This window comes from Solanum stenotomum, chromosome 4, assembly GCF_019186545.1.
Source record: "Solanum stenotomum isolate F172 chromosome 4, ASM1918654v1, whole genome shotgun sequence".
Taxonomy (NCBI): Eukaryota; Viridiplantae; Streptophyta; class Magnoliopsida; order Solanales; family Solanaceae; genus Solanum; species Solanum stenotomum.
The window spans coordinates 61,827,884-61,847,228 of NC_064285.1; the positions used below are offsets into that span (position 1 = coordinate 61,827,884).

The 19,345-nt window shown below is 35.0% G+C and overlaps 3 protein-coding genes across 6 annotated transcripts; 1 reads left to right on the forward strand and 2 right to left on the reverse strand.

Moving 5' to 3' along the window:
- Window positions 1–2,687: 2,687 nt before the first annotated feature.
- LOC125863344 (protein DMP6-like) lies at window positions 2,688–3,360 on the reverse strand. Its single transcript, XM_049543533.1, has 2 exons — window positions 3,156–3,360; window positions 2,688–3,020 (listed from the first exon to the last, which is right to left on the reverse strand). Exons 1-2 carry the CDS (start codon window positions 3,358–3,360, stop codon window positions 2,689–2,691), a joined length of 537 nt encoding a protein of 178 aa, XP_049399490.1. The 3' UTR covers window position 2,688.
- Window positions 3,361–3,929: 569 nt separating this feature from the next.
- Window positions 3,930–5,741, reverse strand: LOC125863329 (prohibitin-1, mitochondrial-like). Its single transcript, XM_049543518.1, has 5 exons — window positions 5,550–5,741; window positions 5,071–5,187; window positions 4,755–4,925; window positions 4,321–4,533; window positions 3,930–4,155 (listed from the first exon to the last, which is right to left on the reverse strand). The coding sequence occupies exons 1-5, from the start codon at window positions 5,730–5,732 to the stop codon at window positions 3,961–3,963; spliced, it is 879 nt and encodes a 292-aa protein (XP_049399475.1). The 5' UTR covers window positions 5,733–5,741; the 3' UTR covers window positions 3,930–3,960.
- A 2,676-nt stretch (window positions 5,742–8,417) lies between these two features.
- Window positions 8,418–19,293, forward strand: LOC125863291 (disease resistance protein RPS2-like). Of its 4 annotated transcripts, none has more exons than XR_007446123.1 (4): window positions 8,418–8,504; window positions 14,381–17,401; window positions 18,481–18,667; window positions 18,764–19,293. XR_007446123.1 is itself a non-coding variant. In XM_049543475.1 (3 exons), exon 2 carries the CDS (start codon window positions 14,392–14,394, stop codon window positions 17,389–17,391), a length of 3,000 nt encoding a protein of 999 aa, XP_049399432.1. In that variant the 5' UTR covers window positions 11,886–11,992; window positions 14,381–14,391; the 3' UTR covers window positions 17,392–17,401; window positions 18,481–19,293. The 4 variants fall into 4 exon arrangements, 1 of the variants encoding a protein (XP_049399432.1); XR_007446122.1 differs by lacking the exon at window positions 8,418–8,504 and adding an exon at window positions 11,886–11,992; XR_007446124.1 differs by lacking the exon at window positions 8,418–8,504 and adding an exon at window positions 11,886–11,992 and having other exon boundaries at window positions 18,802–19,293.
- Window positions 19,294–19,345: the final 52 nt, after the last annotated feature.

Consider the following 19,345-nt stretch of genomic DNA (forward strand, 5'->3'; position numbering starts at 1 on the left):
TAGAAAGGTTATGCCAACACATTTTTAATTAATTAATAAGGCATTAGAAAGGCTATGCCAACACATTCTTAATTAATTAATAAGGCTAAATATATGCATTGACAATTTTTAGATATTTTTAAGTTAACACATAATTTTATATAGATAGAATAGACAAGATGATATAATACCTCTTTATGAAATAAAATATTATTTGCACCTTTCTTTCATTTAACACTTTAATTGTGAAATAAATTGAACACATGATAAAAAAAAATTGAAGATTGCAAACATGATTTAATATTCATTCAAAAACATTGGTACTTAATATTTATAATAAAATGTTCAATGTAAATTTATGAGGAATACAAGAAAATGGGTGAGGTGAAAAGGTTGTAACTCATATGAACAATGTTAATTGAAATTCAATAAATATGTTAACATAAATTTATGTTAAGAAAATGGAATAAATGGTCTTATGAAGTGGCTTTTGAATTTTTATAGCATCTCCTTTTTTTCATGTTTGTTTTGATTTTTTTCATGATGATTTAATTAATTTATTTTATTAATACGTCATACAATTCCTATACTAATTTGAATTATTAGCTTATATACCAAGTAATGAAGCATAATATTTTTTTGTCTTTTCTAAAAATTCTCAAATAAATTGAACATATTATTTCTGTTAGTATTACTTTGTGTATTATGAGTTTTGAAAATTTAAAAAACTTCATAACTTAATCAAAGAATTTGAACATCGCTATATTTACACCTACACTCAAATGAATAGCAACATTTCATAAAACATCTTCAATTCATGAATCCAAAATATTAGAGCGGTGAGTATGAGTAGAAAACTGATGAAAGTTTATTTAGTTTATATTCTTTTTTGAGTGATATAATAAAGTATGTTTTTTTGAAAATTTTTTGATATCATGTTTTCATTTAATTATTTCTTGAGTAGCAAAGACTAAATATATATAAATAACATGGGTGGACAAATATATAGTCAAAGGTTTGTCAAAAAGCTATTTTTATACATATTTTTTTTATATATATTTGCTTAAAACAAAATATAAATAAAGTTCAATTCGAATTTTCATGGTCAAATTAATATTCAAATAAAGTAAAAAATTTCAGAAAGAAGTTTAATTTATAATTTCTTATGACCAAACGAGTGGTGTAATTTATTTTTATTTTGCGCGAAGCGCGAATAAGTTCCGTAGTTGTATATATAATGAAGATAAAGAGATGAAAGTTAATACTACTAAATAATATTCCCTTTGTCCTATATTAATTGATCATTATATTAAAAACATTTATCATATTAGTTTACACCTTACAAAATAAAAATTAATTTTTTCCTATATTACCGTTGCAATTAATTCCTTTTGCAAGTGTTCACATTTGTTTGTATAATCCTATAAAGCTTTTTAAGAGGTAAATTAATAAAATTATCTTCTTATTAATAATTTCTTAAATACAATATAAAATGAAGGCATAATACATAAACATGACCCTTAACTTGGCGTCAGCTAACAATTATACCTTTTAACTTTGGGTGTGTATAAGTAGGCTTTTAAACTTGTATAAAATTGAACAAATACACATTCGTCCTACATGGAAATTTTGTGTCAAATGCAACATTCTACGTGTATTATGCCATGTAGGACATGTGTGTGTCTACTTGTGCACACTCAAAGGAAGACATACTTGTCTGCTGAAACCAAGTTAAAGGTCATGTTTATATATTATGCCTAAAATAAAAAGTGATTAACTAATTTGGGATCGAGGGAGTAATAAAAATTATTCCTCACGCTACATGTATAGGCACATTAAAGGAAGTGTCCTACTAAAAGTAGGTTGTCGGTATAACAAGAGACCTATTGTTCAATAATGCCTAATGAGAGCTAACAGATGACGCAAATTAATTTATGCATTTTTACGGTCACATTCTCCTAGCAATTGGTATTGTGGTGTTTTGATCAATTTGGACACATTTTGACTAATTTCTCGAGATATTTATCACCTCCTACCAATAATAAGTATCAAATAACGTTGTCCTCCAAGACTAAGACAAAATAGAAGAAATCACATAGTAATATTTTTGTTTATGCTAGACTTTAAACCTTTCAAGTTTCAACCCACTATATCAATTATCACACTGCCACACCCTTGATGGTTTAACTACTCATAAATAAATAGACAAAAAAAAAAAGGAGAGTATAACCATTTCTATAGTTAGTTCATTTTGATGCCCATTTATGTTGCGGACTCTTGCATATGAGACCATTTGTACACATAAAAACGATCTTAAAGATGAGAGTGTTCTTGAACTTTTGACCCCGTTTATACAAAGATACAATTATGAGTAGAGTATCTCCCCCATGGTATTGAAACAAGTAGATCTCTTTTGCTTCTACATTGAAATCATTCCTTGTGTCAATAATAAGATTCAAGAGTTTCTTTACAATTTAACTTGGTACGTACATTGTCATGGAGAATTATGTAACAACTTTTTTTTTTGGCATCGGAGACTAATTTTAGATCTTATTCCGGTCCAAAAGGGGGGTTATGTGCCCCGGTTGAATTCAGCACGCCGTTAGATAAAACTTCTGCAATCTGAAAACAAGATAGATAGCTTTTATGGACTGTTGTTAATCCTTTCAATCGATTGCATTGTGTAGGAGAAAATGAAATAGTATGAGTCTAACAACGCGAAAGAGGGAATCCAATTCCATGACGAGTTGTAGGAAAAACAACGAACAAAAACGTGCAAATCACCCCAACAGCCATTGGCAATATCGCGAGGATCTCCTGAGCATCTGGAGACGGAGAAGGGTACAAACATTTCATCACATTCTGATCAAACGCCGCGACAGCACAAAAAACAAGTATTGACAAAAAAGCATGAAAGAAATCAATGAATTTCAGCTTATATATTGCTGCATCCTCAGGAGGAGATGAGCCATCAATAATCCATAAACCCCTGAATGTAGCCAATCCATAACGGACTTTCCCTCTTTCGTCACGAAAACTGTCTGTAAAACAGAGGAAAAAACAAGAAATCGCGCAAATTCCCAAAAGGATTAATGTCATAGAATGACTTATTGAGGAATGACATTGTCCTTCATGTGTTATAACTGGTGATAATATTTGGAATGCAAGAACAGAGCCTGAAGGCAAAAGATTTGATAAAATAGCTGTTTTTTTGAATGTTTTTCTGATGACTTTTTGTGCTGGTGTTTTCTGTGGTTTTTCAACAAGTTGTAAATCTTCTAACAAAGGTATTTCCAATTGATTTTCAGATGTAACAGCAGATTCTGTTCCTAATTTCTCTGTATTTATCGCGACGGAATTTGAGTTCTTGGTGGCCTCCATATTTGTTGAATCTTGTAGTAATTCTTTGTTGTTGACGGTTTTAGTTCAATGCATTTATAATTTGGGTGAATTTTTTAGAAATATATATACAGCAACAAAGTCTCCTAAAACAGAGATTTTGATGCAGGGCTTTGGTTCATTTGTTATTAAAAAGGGTATATGGGTTTTTAGTAAAAGATTTTAAGGCTAGAATTAATTCACGCCTTTATTTTACGTAAATAAATATAGAATGTTGATTGCCAGGGTTTATTAAATTATGTTTTGATAACGTAACTTAATTGTTTTAAATGAGTCTAGGATACGTTAATTATATTACTGAAAAAAAACTACCCAAAGTATACTTATTTTAGGCATAATACATATTTATGCCCTTTTGAGCGTGATTACACGCGTTTTTGGGTATATTAGTATATGCCTATATGGCCTGCAAGGAACATTTTTAAGAGGAAAAGAAGATACAAAATGTGAGACCATATATTTATTTCAATTGCAAATTTAACATCATCCTAGAGGATTTCACCTGCAAATTTAAACAGTCTGAGGAAGAAAATGAAATGACGAACTAACAAACAGTTTAGCTAATGGTAGCGTCCTACGTTCTCATTTTCGTCCAGTGCTATTCAAGTTTAAGTCCTGAAGATTGAGCAACAAATCATCGGCACTCAAGTAGGCTTTGTTGGCTGAATTGGAAATGGTATGTGCAATGTCTCTTGCTGCTTCGATTTTCCTGAGAGTGATGAATGCTGGATTGTTAGCGATAGCTTGACCAATCAGCTGCGCGCTCTTAGCCTCACCCTGCGAGAACAACACAAATAGGAACTCAAGCTCCATATAAAATGATGACAGGTTGAAGCAGTAATTGACTTTTCAAATTTCAAAAATCACAACTTTAAGTAAACCTATGGCTAAATGGGAGCTAAGATTAAAGATAGAAGGATAAGATCGGGAACTAATTTTGACCTGAGCTCTAATAACAGCGCTACGTTTATCTTGCTCAGCTTTTTCCACAATAAACTTTGCTCTCTCAGCTTCTTGAGCAGCCACCTGTTTCGCTTCAATTGCAGCTGTGAACTCTTTTCCAAAAGTCAGGCTTGTTATCGAGACATCATCTAAAGCGATGTTGAAGTTGGCTGCCCTCTCAGTTAAGATCTTCCGTATTTCTCTACTAACATTCTGCACGAGTTACACACAATTGAAAAAAAAAATACGAAGAACCTTATGAGTTTCTATGACAGCCAAATACAGAACATTCCTCACAATTGATGCAACCACATACAGTACTTAGTACCGATGATGTATTACCAGTTACTGCCTTATAGCACAATAATTACTTCTACACTTCAAGCGATAGCAACATCAACACATGAAGTAGGTACATGTCCTCTCACACATACCTCTCTCTGGGTGATAAGCTGGCTAGCATTGTACTGCGCAACCACAGATTTCAAAGTTTCATGAATAATTGAAGGCAGGACTCGTTCATTATAATTTTCACCAAGTGATCGGTAAATAGTGGGTAGTTGATCTGGTACTGGACGTGTGAGAACTCGAAGTCCAATCTTTACCTGAAAAATCATCAAGGAGCAAGATCAATGTCTACAACCATTCATTCTTTTAGCAAGCCTATCCGCAATCCCCCTTCTTTCGGTTTCTCTTTTCCTTTTATATTTCTTGGATCAAGAGCAATGCAGGTATTGAGAAAAAAATTACCATCTGAAGGTCACGACTTCCGGAAGTACTCTCCACTAGATGTGGACGTGCACGAACGTCATATATCACAGGCCTATCGATCCAAGGAATCATGAAATGTGTCCCTTCTGGATAAACCTATTCATCAAGCAGAGCATCGTGCATCAAAAACACATAAGACAAGTCTGAAGTATATGAAAGCCAGGTCTAAAGGTTCATATACGAGGCTGTACACCATAAACCACCAGATTGAAAATATGATAAAATAAGTAGATGACAATATCTTCAAACCATAATATACTTGAATGTGCATGGACATCAAGGTACAGAAGAAATATGAACAACACATACTGATTTATACATTTTACTCAAACGATAGAAGCAAACACACCCTGCTTGCTAAACGATAGAAGCAAACATTTTACTCGACGAATGCTAGAGTCAAGTCAATCTGATTTCCAAATATCATCCTAGTCCAATAGAGAGAGTACAAGGCATACCTTATCTTTAACACCAAGAATACGGTTAAAAACAATGGCACGATTCCCGCCATCAACATTGTAGAGACTGTTAGCAATTCCATACACACCAAGACCGATAACAAGCCCAAACTTGATCAAGGGAGAAGTGGCACCACCACCAGCACCAGGCATCTTAGGAACCTTAACATTCTTGAGATCCATTTAACTAGTCCCTGAGAGTAAACACAATAAAACTCATCATTATAACAAGTACTTCCTCGGTTTCAAAAAGAAAACATCTTTTCAGCTCCAACTTTTCACATGACATGTTTAATGCCATAAGATCTGCATATCGATCTTTAATTAAAGACCACAAGATCCAAAAATCTTCGTTACTTTCTTAAAATCCGTGTTTAGTCAGAACAAAGACAAACAAATTGAAACGGAACATCCTGAAGAGCTTTTACAAGTAACCATTAACTCTTATGAGTTATGATTAGTCAACACACAATTCAATTTCATCATCTCTAATGTAAAGAACTTGACAAAATTTACATTATGTTCACTAAGATTGTGAATATCAAGGAAATCTCCATGACCAACCGAAAAACAACAGTAGTTCGAGTTAGAAAGACTTTGATGAGTCAAGATTCATATTTATCAACCCATTCAATTCGACATACTACATTGTACACCAATGCAATGTTACATTGTTACAATTTTATTAAGTAATTCAATAGGAAATTGTCAAAATTATGCAGAACACACAATTATTAATTTTTTATTTTTAAAAAAAATACATACATAACAAAAATACAAAAAAAAATATAATGCGCAGATAAAAAAGAATGGAACTTTTAAGAGGAAGATCTTTTTACCTGATCGAAATGCAGGGAAGGAATTTTCTAGAAAGTTAGAACTGAAATGGGGTTTAATGGAAACATGGAAAAGGGGTTTTATTAATAGTTTAGGGCTTAATGATTTATTTAAAATGGTCAAATTTGTCCTTGAGAATTTTATTACTACATATTTGTCCTAATATTGTGTTACAGTGAGAAAAAAAGTTTTAGTTTTGTTTTTAAGATATAATCCAACTTAAAGAAAATCATAACTAAAATAAATTAAATATTTTTATTGAAGAATTTGAACTTGTAAAATTCGACGTGAAAGTAAATGAAAGATGATTTACTTAAGATAAGAGTATGCACTGAACAATTTTTTTTTTTTGAGGGAAACTTAAGTAAATTTGAACAGCTCATAAGTAGAAATTAGAAGGTGGGGAATCAAATCCTTAAGTTTTCAGTTTCCATAGTACCACACCTGAACTTAAGGCTATATATGATCAAATTTGGATCCGGTCCTATCCGACTCAATCCAAAACTTAGAACAATCGACTTGTTTGGACGGTAAAATGGGGAGAACGGGAGTCATGCCTGTTTAATATTCGGACGTGTGTAAAAACAACTTTTAAAAAAATAGAAGGGCAAATACACATGTACATAATATACTACATATTAAAAATACAATTCATGTACTTGTGTGTAGCGCGTGAGCCTAGGTCTCCCGAATGATCATAGTGAAACCATTCATCTAATATAAAATTAATAAGTAGATCTCACCTCCCTTCTAGTTACAATGGATTCGGATTAATAGTTTGATTTTTTGTAGGTAATTATATAGTGATTCTTTATACTAAACCTAGGCCAAACTTATTTCACCCTATCTAAAACTTGTGTTGATTAATTCATTAATTTTTTTTTTTGTCAATTTTCAAAAAATATTATTATTGTCATTTGATATAAAATAGGGAACACTATACTTTAAAAAAGACTTCATGTGTAGATAGAATTTGATTTGGAAAAGGAAACCTAGGATAAAACCAGAAGAAGAAAATATTAATTAACCCTAGTTCATTAAATTAAACTCTCAATTTTTTTTAGATTATGTCATTTTCTTCAAGAAATTATTTTGTTCTCCAAGAAATTAGTAACAATATTATGTCTCATGATCAACAAGGTCCTCCTACAATATTACCAGATGATGAAACAATCAATAATAATGTAAATACGCATCGAGTGCGCATGCGAAATATTCACACAACTCCTATAGTACCTGCCCAACCGATTGTTAATGAAGTTGATGATGATGAAGAAAATTATAGTGAATTTTCGGACAATGATGATGACGATGATGATGATGATGAGGACGATGAGGACGTGGACGTGTCTGAATATTCTAAAACAAGAACTTATCATGTTCCAACTATGGATATAAGTGGTGATGATGATGTTATTGTTGAGGAACAAGAAGCATGTGCTATTTGCTTAATTGAATATAATGATGAAGATACTGTTGGTACACTTCAATGTGGCCATGAATTTCATGTTGAATGTATCAAGAAGTGGTTGATAAGGAAGAAAACATGTCCCTTTTGTAGAGCTCAACTTTTGCCCACACATGAAAAAACTTCATCCCCTTAATTTGGAATGATTTTATTCTATTTTTGCTCGTGATTCGAAGAGTAGGTTAGTTTTTATTTTGCTGTATTTTGAATTTCTGTAGTGAAAATTCTAACTTTAATATGAAACTTGCAAAAATTGTGGAAGTTTTTTTTTTTTTTTAAATGTTCATCCAAGTGACAATGTCATGATGAAATGATATTATATGGATTATGGTACACTCTTTATTATCCAAGAAATAACTTATGATATTTGGTAATGTTTTATATTAGTGTTACATATAGTTGAAACAATATTTTTAATTTTCGCATACAGTATGAATAGTTGAAGAATAAAAAGTTGTAGTCACTCCACAGAAGGTCTCGAATTTAAATCCTAGAAATGTGAATTTTCTCTTTATATACAATATATGAAGATTGACTTCAAGTCAACTCGTAGCTGGCCTTGACTTCCATTGCCTGGGCAAAATTACCTTTTTTCATAGAAAAAGAAGATAAGGAGCCTTCGCCTCAAGAACACTAGAGAAATCAAAGTGGTTAGTATTCAAATTCTGTCTATCTTTTTTCATTGTAAGTTAGTGAATATTTTGATGTCTATTTGTATACATGAATATCTGTCAAAATTTCTGTGATGAAATGCAATTCTATATCAATTGATAGTGTGAGGAATGTTTATATATACCTACTCCATATTTTTTCTTTGTTACCAACTATACTCGGAATAGACAAAGGCGGAGTCAGAATTTTTTGTTTATCAGTTCGACAATTATGGTGCAGTTGCCTTAGACCTTAGTAGTGCCTTCACTTTACCAGAGTGTTATTCTTTTATTGTTGCCATTGCTCTACTTGAACCTTGAGGACAACGTTCTTATTGAGGAGGGGAGTATTGTTGTGAACACAAATAGCCCAGAGGCAAGACAAGTTGTTAGGCCTAAGAATAAGACAGCCCAATAATAGATTTGCTCGGGATCCAGGTTGAGTAGAGATAAAAGGGTTGTCACTGCGATTTGGAGAATTCATGCATATTGAAGAGACAATGTCTATCCTCTCTTCTTCTTCTAGAGTCAAAGCTTCTCATCCTCATACTCATCTCTAACGTAGTTGTTATTTCAGTACTTTTCGGTTGTAATTCAATAGTTTAAGTGTTGCTGTGATAATTTGATTATCAAGCATTACATAATATTTGAATATTTGCTGTTGAGAATTCGGGTTCGTTACACAGTCTGAATCTATTGATTATCACTTCCAGGAGTTGGTAATAAATGTTTGCTCTGGATCCTTTGATCACCACATCTCCTATAGTATACAGGGCCTAGATTTGTTGGTTTATAAGAAGATAGAAAAAGAAGAGAGCATAGAAAGTGAGAATGAATTGACTGGCTAACTGATCCTAACAGAATGAACAGAATTGTAACTGTCCTAACTAACTGATGTCTCCATTCCTGACTAGTTTAACCAGCTGTGTAATTTCCCAATCTCGTGTATCAGCGTTCCCAGAAGGGGTGGAGGCGTGTTAGAGTCCGACTTTATCTGGGATATGTGTTGTAGTCTCTTGGTCTTGAACATTCTTCACCTCATAATTTAGCTCTTAGGCTTGAATTGGATTCAATATCTTTTACTTAGATATCAGCATAGATGAGCCTCTTATTGTTGCTTTTGTTTTTTTTATCTTTTCCTTCTGTTGTTTTGCACACATACTTGCCATGGAAATCGTTGGTGCAGTAGTTAGCATGATGCAGTGTTTTAGTGGAGAGGCCTGTCCTCGTCAATCCGTTTCTGAAACATGTACATACCTGAAAAGGCCTCGTGCATTAGCAAATAGACTTGATGAAAAGATGGAATTGCTTAAAGCTTGAGAGGAGGATATAAAAAGGAAGTTACATGAGGAAAATGTATGGCATGTTATGCAGAGGTCCAATGATTTGTGATTCGTTAACGACTATAGAAGTCGTAGATTGTCCAGAGCTGAAAATACTTCCCTTCTTTTTGGAAATAAGGCATCAACTAGCTGACTCTCTCAAACAGATAAAAGGAAGCAGAGGATGGTGGCGGACGTTAAAGAGGAAGCATCCTACCGCGATGTCCCTTCTTGCTCCACTCCTTAGACCCGAAAGGGAGTATTCTTCTGCTGCAGTGTGTTGATTACAATTTTATGTTACAGACTTATTTCATACTACAGTGTGATGTTTTTGAGTTTGAAACTTTGGCAAAAGTTGACTTCGTTTCCTTTCCAGGACTCTCAACCACATCATCGATTATTAGGCCACACTATTAGATGCCCAAAAATAGTGCGTTTTTGGAATCCAACAATAAGGGTGTGACAACAATTTTAAAAAGTCTGAGCAACAGAGTTCTACAGCATATTGAACTGTACTGTCATGATGTTTAACAGTTCATGATGGAATATTTTCCTCACATTCAATACTTTTTCCCCATTTGGCAAGGAATGTATTGCTGGGAATTTAATTGAATCTTGTCCTATCCAACTCAACCCCAAAACTTAGAACTAGGATGGTAGAATGGAGAGATGGAGTCATGCCCGTTCTCTATATTCGGACACATGTAAAAACATAAAAAGTTAAAATAAAATGAAAAGGCGAATACATGTATAATATAATGACATATTCAAAAATACGTGATCATATTTGATAGGATGCCCATAAAGAAAAAATTTTATCGACCACATAACTATTTATATTTGTGTGTAGCTTAGGCAAAAAAAATAAAAAATAATGCCCCAATCCTAATAAAACTAGAAAATAATTATTTCATTCTATAAATAGGATATATTAATTAACCCTAGTTCATTAAATTGAACCTCCAATTTTCTAGATTATGTCCTTTTCTTCAAGAGATTATTTTTTACTTGAAGAAATTAGTAACAATATTATGTCTGATGATCAACAAGGTCTTCCTACAATTTTACGACATGATGAAACAACTTTTCAAAGGCATTTGTATTCAGTGAATATTTATAACACAACTATTCAAGTGGATGATGATGAAGAAAATTATAATGATTTTTCGGACGACGATGATGATAATGAGGACGAGGACGTGTTTGAGTATTTGAAAACAAGAGCTTATCATGTTCCAACTATGGATATAAGTGGTGTTGATGATGTTATTGTTGAAGAACAAGAAGCATGTGTTATTTGCTTAATTGAATATAATGATGAAGATACTATTGGTACACTTCAATGTGGCCATGAATTTCATGTGGAATGTATCAAGAAGTGGTTGATGAGGAAGAAAACATGTCCCTTTTGTAGAGCTCAACTTTTGCCCACACATGAAAAAACTTCATCTCCTTGATTTTATTCTATTTTATTTGTGATTCGAAGAATAGATCTTGTTTATATTGCTATATTTTGAATTTTTTTTAGTGAATATTCTAATTTTAATATGAAACTTGCAAAATTGTGTACGTTTTTTTTTTAATGTTCATCCAAGTGACAATGTCACGATGAAACCATATATATGGATTATTATGGTACACTCTTTAGTCTTTTTCATCCTAGTAATAACCTATGTATTTGGTAATGTTTTATATTAGTGTTACATATAGTTGAAACAATATTTTTTCTTTAAGACCGCTATAGATTAAAGGTTAATTAATATATTTGACATATTTTTAATTTAACATCACAAAGGTCTCAAATTTAAATCCTAAAAATTGAAAAGAAAATCTATTAGTAGTGTTTGTTTATTCGAGCACCTGTTTAGATATCAAACACGTAATGTGAAACCAAAAAAGAATTCAGCAGCAATTTGGAGATAGTGTGGGGCAGGAAAATCACAAATGAAGCTTCTACTTATATATAAAATAAATATGAAGATTGACTTCAAGTCAACTCGTAGCTGGCCTTACACTTTCATTGCCTCAATAAATTACAGGGCAAAATTATCTTCATTGAATAGTATTCACACTCATCAATCATATTGATAATTTCCTTGTGATATTTTTTCGTAAAAAAAAGAAGAAGAAAAGGAGCCTCTCAAGAACACTAGAGAAATCAAAGTGGTTAGTATTCAAATTCTGTCCATCTTTTTTCATAGTAAGTTAATGAATATTTTGATGTGTATATGTATACATGAATATCTGTTAAATATTCTGTGATGAAATGTAGTTCTATATCAATTGATAGTGTGAGGAATGTTTATACCTACTCCCTATTTTTTCTTTGTTACCTACCAACTATACTCGGAATAGACAAAGGCGGAGTCAGGATTTTTTGTTTATCAATTCGACAATTATGGTGCAGTTACCTTAGACCTTAGTAGTGCCTTCACTACTTGAGGGTCAGTGAAATTATGATAGCTTCCAGTATCAACTAGGATGTGTAACGGTCTTTTAGAGTTGTAAATCTCAGTGAACTATTTAGAGCATGAATAGATATCTCCATCTCCTCTATAGATGTGTTCAATTCCATCTCTTTTTTTTGTAACTAATCATTACATAGCATATACTGTTGGACATTGCCCCACGGTTATCTTTACTAAGGATCGTTTGAAACAAATGACAAGAAAGATGCATAGTCAACACCTAATTATATCAGTATCGAATAAGTATTAGGTAGGATAAGAGTTGTAATTTTGCAGCCATGCTGCAAGTCTGTTCTGGTTTGCAGCTCTAGCATGAATGTCCTGTATGATGAGTCTGATCATAGCCTGAGGAGTCTATCTTTTGTTTTGAAATACTCGAGTATTCCTTTCCCTCCAGAGATAGTATACTGCAGCAGCCAACATCATTCTTTAGACCTCATCTTTTGGATTAGCATGCAATTCAGCCCATTTCAGTTCTTCTGACCATTGAGCAGGGACCTTCGTGATGCCAATCCACTTCAGTAGTTTCTTCCATACTTCCGTAGATATCTCATGACATACAAAAAACAAATAGTTTAAACATTCAGGTTCCTTCTCACACATAGGGCACATCTGATTTGTAGTTACACCCCCACTGGACTAGTCTATCCTGAGTGTTTAATCTTGCAAGTGCAGCCAGTCTCAAAATAAAAATCCATCTAGGAAGGCCACTATTGTTACAAACCAGCCTTCTCCATGGCACCTTCTGAAACTGTCCTCTCAGCTTTACATAGAATTGCTTTATTGAGAAGTTAGGCATAGTTAAGATGTCTTCTACACCATATCCTGCTTGAGCAAAGCATTTAGTAGCCTTAAGGATCCTTTGAATGATCCACGAGGCCTGTTTGGGAATGTCCATCAGCAAGTCTCTGTTCCCATAATAGAAGTGAGTCCACTTTACCCACAACTTATCTTTCTTCATGCATATGTTCCATAGGAGCTTATTAATTGTAGCCTTATTCCATGTGGCCACATCTAAAATATTCAGACCCCCAGCAACTTTTGGATAGCATACTTTATCCCAGGCAAGTAGTGCTCTTTTTGATAGTTCAGGACCCCCAGTACACAAGAAGGTTCTGGAACTGGCCTTCTGGATCACCTTCTTAGGTAATACAAAAACTTGTGCCCAGAATACTTGGATAGAGAACAGCACGGATTTTATCAGTTGGGTTTTACCTGCATATGAAAAAAACTTGGTAGTCCATGATTTGATTCTCCCCAACATTTTTTCAAGCAAAGGTTGACATTGGACAATAGATACCCGCTAAGTACTTAAGGGAACCCCCAAGTACCTAAAGGGCAGATCACCTTTACTAAACCCCAGTAAATCAATAAGCTCTTGTTCCTTAGCACTTGACATACCACCACGGTAAATAGAGCTTTTGCTAAGGTTGGCTACCAAACCTGATGCCTTTGAGAAACTTTTGAAACTGTCAAACTGCCATCTCAGTCTGAATCTATTCCTCTTCTAATTCCTCTAAATCTAGAATATAGAGCCTGTTTCAGATTCCTACACTTGTCATTAATCTCCTCCAAGCTTATCCTCCTTCTGTTGAATCCCTTATTTCTTGCAGGATTATCACTTCCAGGAGTTGGTAATAAATGTTCTCTCTGGATCCTTTGATCACCACATCTCCTATAATATACAGGGCCCAGATTTGTTGGTTTATAAGAAGATAGAAAAAGTAGAAGAAGAGAGCATAGAAAGTGAGAATGAATTGACTAGCTAACTGTCCTAACAGAATGAACAGAATTGTAACTATCCTAACTAACTGGACTAACTGAGGTATCCATTCCTAACTACTTCAACCAACTGTGTAATTTCCCAATCTCATGTATCAGCATTCCCGGAAGGGGTGGAGGCGTGTTAGAGTCCGACATTATCTGGGATATGAGTTGTAGTTTCTTGGTCTTGAACATTCTTCACCTCATAATTTAGCTCTTAGGCTAGAATTGGATTCAATATCTTTTACTTAGATATCAGCATAGATGAGCCCCTCATTGTTGCTTTTGTTTTTCTTTATCTTTTCCTTCTGTTGCTTTGCAGACATACTTGCCATGGAAATCGTTGGTGCAGTGGTTAACATGATGCAGTGTTTTTGTGGAGAGACCTGTTCTCGTCAATCCGTTTCTGAAACATGTACATACCTGAGAAGGCCTCGTGCATTAGCAAATAGACTTAATGAAAAGATGGAATTGCTTAAAGCTCGGGAGGAGGATATCAAAAGGAAGTTACATGTGGAAAATGTATGGCGTGGTATGGAGCCAAAGGCTGAGGTAAACATGTGGCTTATCAATGTAAGAAAGATTACAAGTAGTATTGCCAGCATGCAAGAGAAACTTACTATAGACAAGAGGTGTTTAAACAGATGTTTGCCAAATTATATGTCTCGATTTAAGCAGGGGAAACGCATCAATAAGAAAATTAAAGAAGTTGACAGGCTCCTGGGCCAGAGCATATTTCCAGATGCTTCGTTGGTTGATATGATGCCTCGGAGGGGAAAGATATTGCCGGCATCCTCATTAGTAGGAGAATCTGCTCAAAGAAGTTTGGAGACTGTATGGGAGTATTTGAATGATGAACACTCTGGGATAATTGGTATTTATGGAATGGGGGGTGTGGGTAAGACATCCATCCTCGTAGAAATCAATAATCGTATTTTGAGAGAGAGCACAATTTTTGATAATGTCATTTGGGTCACAGCATCCAATGATTCAAATGTCCAGAAATTGCAAAAAGATATTGCTAGAGCAATAGGTTTATCTTTTGACGATGAAGATGATGAAATGACAAGAGCAGCTCAATTACTTGAAGCGTTGATGCGAAGAAGTAGATTTGTTTTAATTATAGATGATTTGTGGGAAGCATTTCCTTTGGAGGTTATAGGAATCCCATACCCATATTACGGATATGACTGCAAGTTGATAATAACTACTAGATCCATGATAGTTTGTCGTGGCATGGAATCAGTGAGGGAAGTTGAAGTTAGTGTTCTTTCAGAGGAAGAAGCATGGAACCTCTTTAAACAAAAGGTCGGTGAGGAGGTGCTAGCATCTCCAACATTACAAGCTGTTGCCAAGGATGTGTCAAAGGAGTGTGGAGGTCTCCCACTAGCTGTTGTAACAGTTGGTCGGGCTTTAAGAAGAGAAAATGATCTGAGGCAATGGAAAAATGCATTAAACCAGCTGAAAAGTGCAACGGGAAGAATAGAAGGCATGGAGAATCGAGTCTTTGCACGTCTGAGATTTAGCTATGAAAGACTGAAGGACAATGTGACTCGTTCATGTTTTCTTTATTGCACATTGTACCCAGAGGATCATCATATCGAGACCGAAGAACTGATTAAGTACTGGTCATGGGAAGGCCTGTTGGATAATCTTGGGTACGGAGAATCCAAGATGCTGCAGGGAAAGATGATATTAGATGAACTGAAACATGCGTGCCTTCTAGAGATCATTGGATGTCAAGAAGGTAGTTTGAATGAATATGTCAAGATGCATGACCTCATTAGGGATATGGCGATAGCTGTTACAAGAGAGAGTCCACTCTTTATGATCCGAGCAGGACATGAGATGCGTGTCCCACCAGTTGAGAGTGAATGGCTCGTAGGGCTTGAACGAATCTCGTTAATGAGAAATGATTTGAACTCTTTGATTTTGGAACCGAGATGTCCTCAGTTAACCACCTTGCTATTGCAGTATAATTCACTGACCAAGGGAGTACATCCTTCTTTCTTTAACCATCTAAAAAGTCTTAAAGTTCTGGACTTATCTTACACAGGCATCTCTGGGTTGCCTGATTCACTTTCTAATCTCAAAAACCTTCATGCTTTGCTTCTACGAAGTTGTTGGAACTTGCATCACGTGCCAACAATGGAAAGGCTAAAGGAGCTGAGGGTTTTAGATCTCTCTTCTACATCAATTGAGTCTGTGCCCCCGGGGATGGAAATGTTACTCAATTTGAAGCATCTGGATCTCTCCCACACTACGCTTAATGAATTTGATATTCAAATTTTAGGAACATACAGATTTCTGGAGAGTCTCTTAACTATTGGTCTATGGCAACCTCTAATGTTCGGTTCCGATTTTGTTAACGTTTTGAAATGCTGCACCATCTTGACAACCCTTGAAGCCAATTTCAGCAACTTGCAGGACTTCAACTATTATGTCTTATCAGATCACTGGAACACACTTGAGAGTTTCAAATTTTGTGTAGGCTATCCCCAATCCTCTAAACTACCCGGAAAAAATAGCGTAGGATTCTTTGGGATTTACATTGTTGAAACAGAAGCCTCTTCTTGGTTGCCAGGTATACTTGAGTTGGTCATTCATGAATGTTCTGGAATCACTCACTTACCTATGTTTATTATGAACGATTCCTCCGACCTGAAACGTTGCAAAATAAAGTACTGTGATGAGATGGAGTGGATTATAACTCCCGAGTGGGGCACATTTCCTAATTTAGAGTTGCTAGAGATTGAGGGCCTGAGCAGACTGCAGAATATATGTAAGGGGATTCCACCAACAGGCACTCTTTCAAACCTTAAGGTGTTGAATGTTATTGCTTGTGATAATCTCATGACTCTGTTACCACTTGAGTTAGTGCAGCATCTCAAAAACCTCGAAAAGCTCGAGTTGGAAAACTGTTCGATGCTAGAGGAGATCATAGTCACTGATGCGGAAAATGAAGAGATCATTCAAGAGAACAATGGTGAAGTGGTCCTCCCAAGTTTGCAAAAATTAAGATTAGTTTCTATACCAAGACTGAGAAGCATATGCAGAGGTCCAATGATTTGTGATTCGTTAACGACTATAGAAGTCGTAGAATGTCCAGAGCTGAAAATACTTCCCTTCTTTTTGGAAATGAGGCAGCAACTCGCTGCCTCTCTCAAACAGATAAAAGGAAGCAGAAGTTGGTGGCAGGCGTTAAGGAGGAAGCACCCTACTGCAACGTCCCTTCTTGCTCCACTCCTTAGACCCGAAAGGGAGTATTCTTCTCCTGCTAATGAACATAGTCACAGTGGCAGCTCTGGAAATTCTTCTTTCGGGGGTCGATAACATTCTTACAGTAAGTAACATGCTTATGCTCTTAAAAGACTTTTCAAATTGTTAGCTAATCAACATTGATTTGAAATCACAACTTTAAATTTTTCACATCATATGTTTCTTTTCAACGATAAAGAGAATAGATGTAGGGAGTTGATTGAGTAGGCAAAATATCTGAAAAATCGTATCATGCACAATGGCTATTTCTGGCAGGAATCCCAAAATACTGATAGTAATAGAAAGATTTATCCTTGTTTTGATTACAGTTTTATGGTCCCGACTTATTTCCTACTACACGATGGTCTTGAGTTTGGGCCTTTGGCAAAAGATGACTTTGTTTCCTTCTCATAATCATGCATTTTCTCTATCTTTTAGTTATAGAGCAGTACTACCTATATTGCTCAGATCTCCAGAAGTAGAGCATTTTTGGAATCCAACATGGGTGCAGTAACAATTTTGGAAAGCCTGAGCAACATCGAGTACCACAGCCTATATCGTATTGAACTGTACTGTCTTGTTTAACAGTTCATGAATGAGACGCAGTAGTTGTTCTTCGTGTCATTCTCTTGTTTAACAGGCTTAAACTACAGATTGTCATATTGGATCCAACTAGTTTTTCCTTTTTATTTGGGTGGAAGTGGAGGTCGGGCTCATATTGAAAATCCTGTATCCCGTTTATCTTTGCTGTATAGTGGCTGCTTCGCGGATAAGAACATAAAGTATAACCAAGTTCGAGTGTTGGAGTGCTAAAAACTATCTAGTCTGTGAAAGTATCAGCAAAGATTCTTGCTGGGGAATGCTATATGAAACTGTCATATGAAATCACTGTAGAAGTTTGGCATATTAAGTAACAAATAAAGAGAGATTTGAGGTTCCATATGACGTCTCAAACGCTAGAAAAGCTGTCCATGAAAACAGGATTAATGTGCTAATGAAGCTTCGTTTATGTTTGAACATCCTGAAATGCTCTTTTGTATCCCATTCAAATACTTCTTTTTAGCTTACACAAAACCATAGTTTGTTTGTTGTATGCACAGTTCTGATGAATCAGTCCCGAATTAACAGACTTCATTTTCATGTATATTTCAATTATTATTTCAGGAGAAAAATCAGTAAAAATACCTTTTCTGGTATACCTCTGGCTCGCGAGACCACTTCTAGACGTACATGCTCTGGTTGGGCCTATCCAGCCCACTGGATGCCCCTGAAATTGGGGCAGTATTTGCCCAGCTCCCACCTGATGGTGTCCCGAGCCTTACTGGTGGAGCTGCAGCATATAGATAAAAAGGTAATGTTTTCATTTGCATTGTTGTGCTTATCATTTGTAAGAAGTCAATGTCATATTGAGTAGTAGCAAAATTTTCCGTCCTGTTTTCAATTTCAGCTACAACTTTTTGCTCTTTTTTTTTTACGAGCAAGCAGATTCATCAAGTTTAAGCCTGCACCAGTGAATGAATGACAATGTTGTCCTCGTCACCAAGGCGAGGATGAGCACCATCATGCTGCTGATTATGAGCAACAGATATATGTAATCGTCATGATCCTGAAATATGTTCACAATGATATTGAATTTTGCAGTACGTTCAATGGATTCGAGAGTTATTGTTTGTTCGAGTGATTCAGATATGTATATTTTGCACCATAGCAACAATTATATTTATTGTAGTACAGTTTCCTTTTTGTCCTTGATCATCCTATGATCGATACATGATATAGACTATCTCATTTTTTATTCTATTCTATTTCTGGAGAAAAAAAAAGAGTGACTCAACTTCTCAGTTAGAGTTGGTGGTGGGACCTGCTAGCATAATGCACGCTGGAACGTGAGAATTCGAGGTCTCTTGCACATTTGCAAGACACAGATTCTAACATTAGTTCTAGGTGCTGTTGAGCTTTATATATCTTTTAGACACAGCTTGTATGCTTCAAGAATTCTAGTATATCATGCATATGAAATAGATGTAGC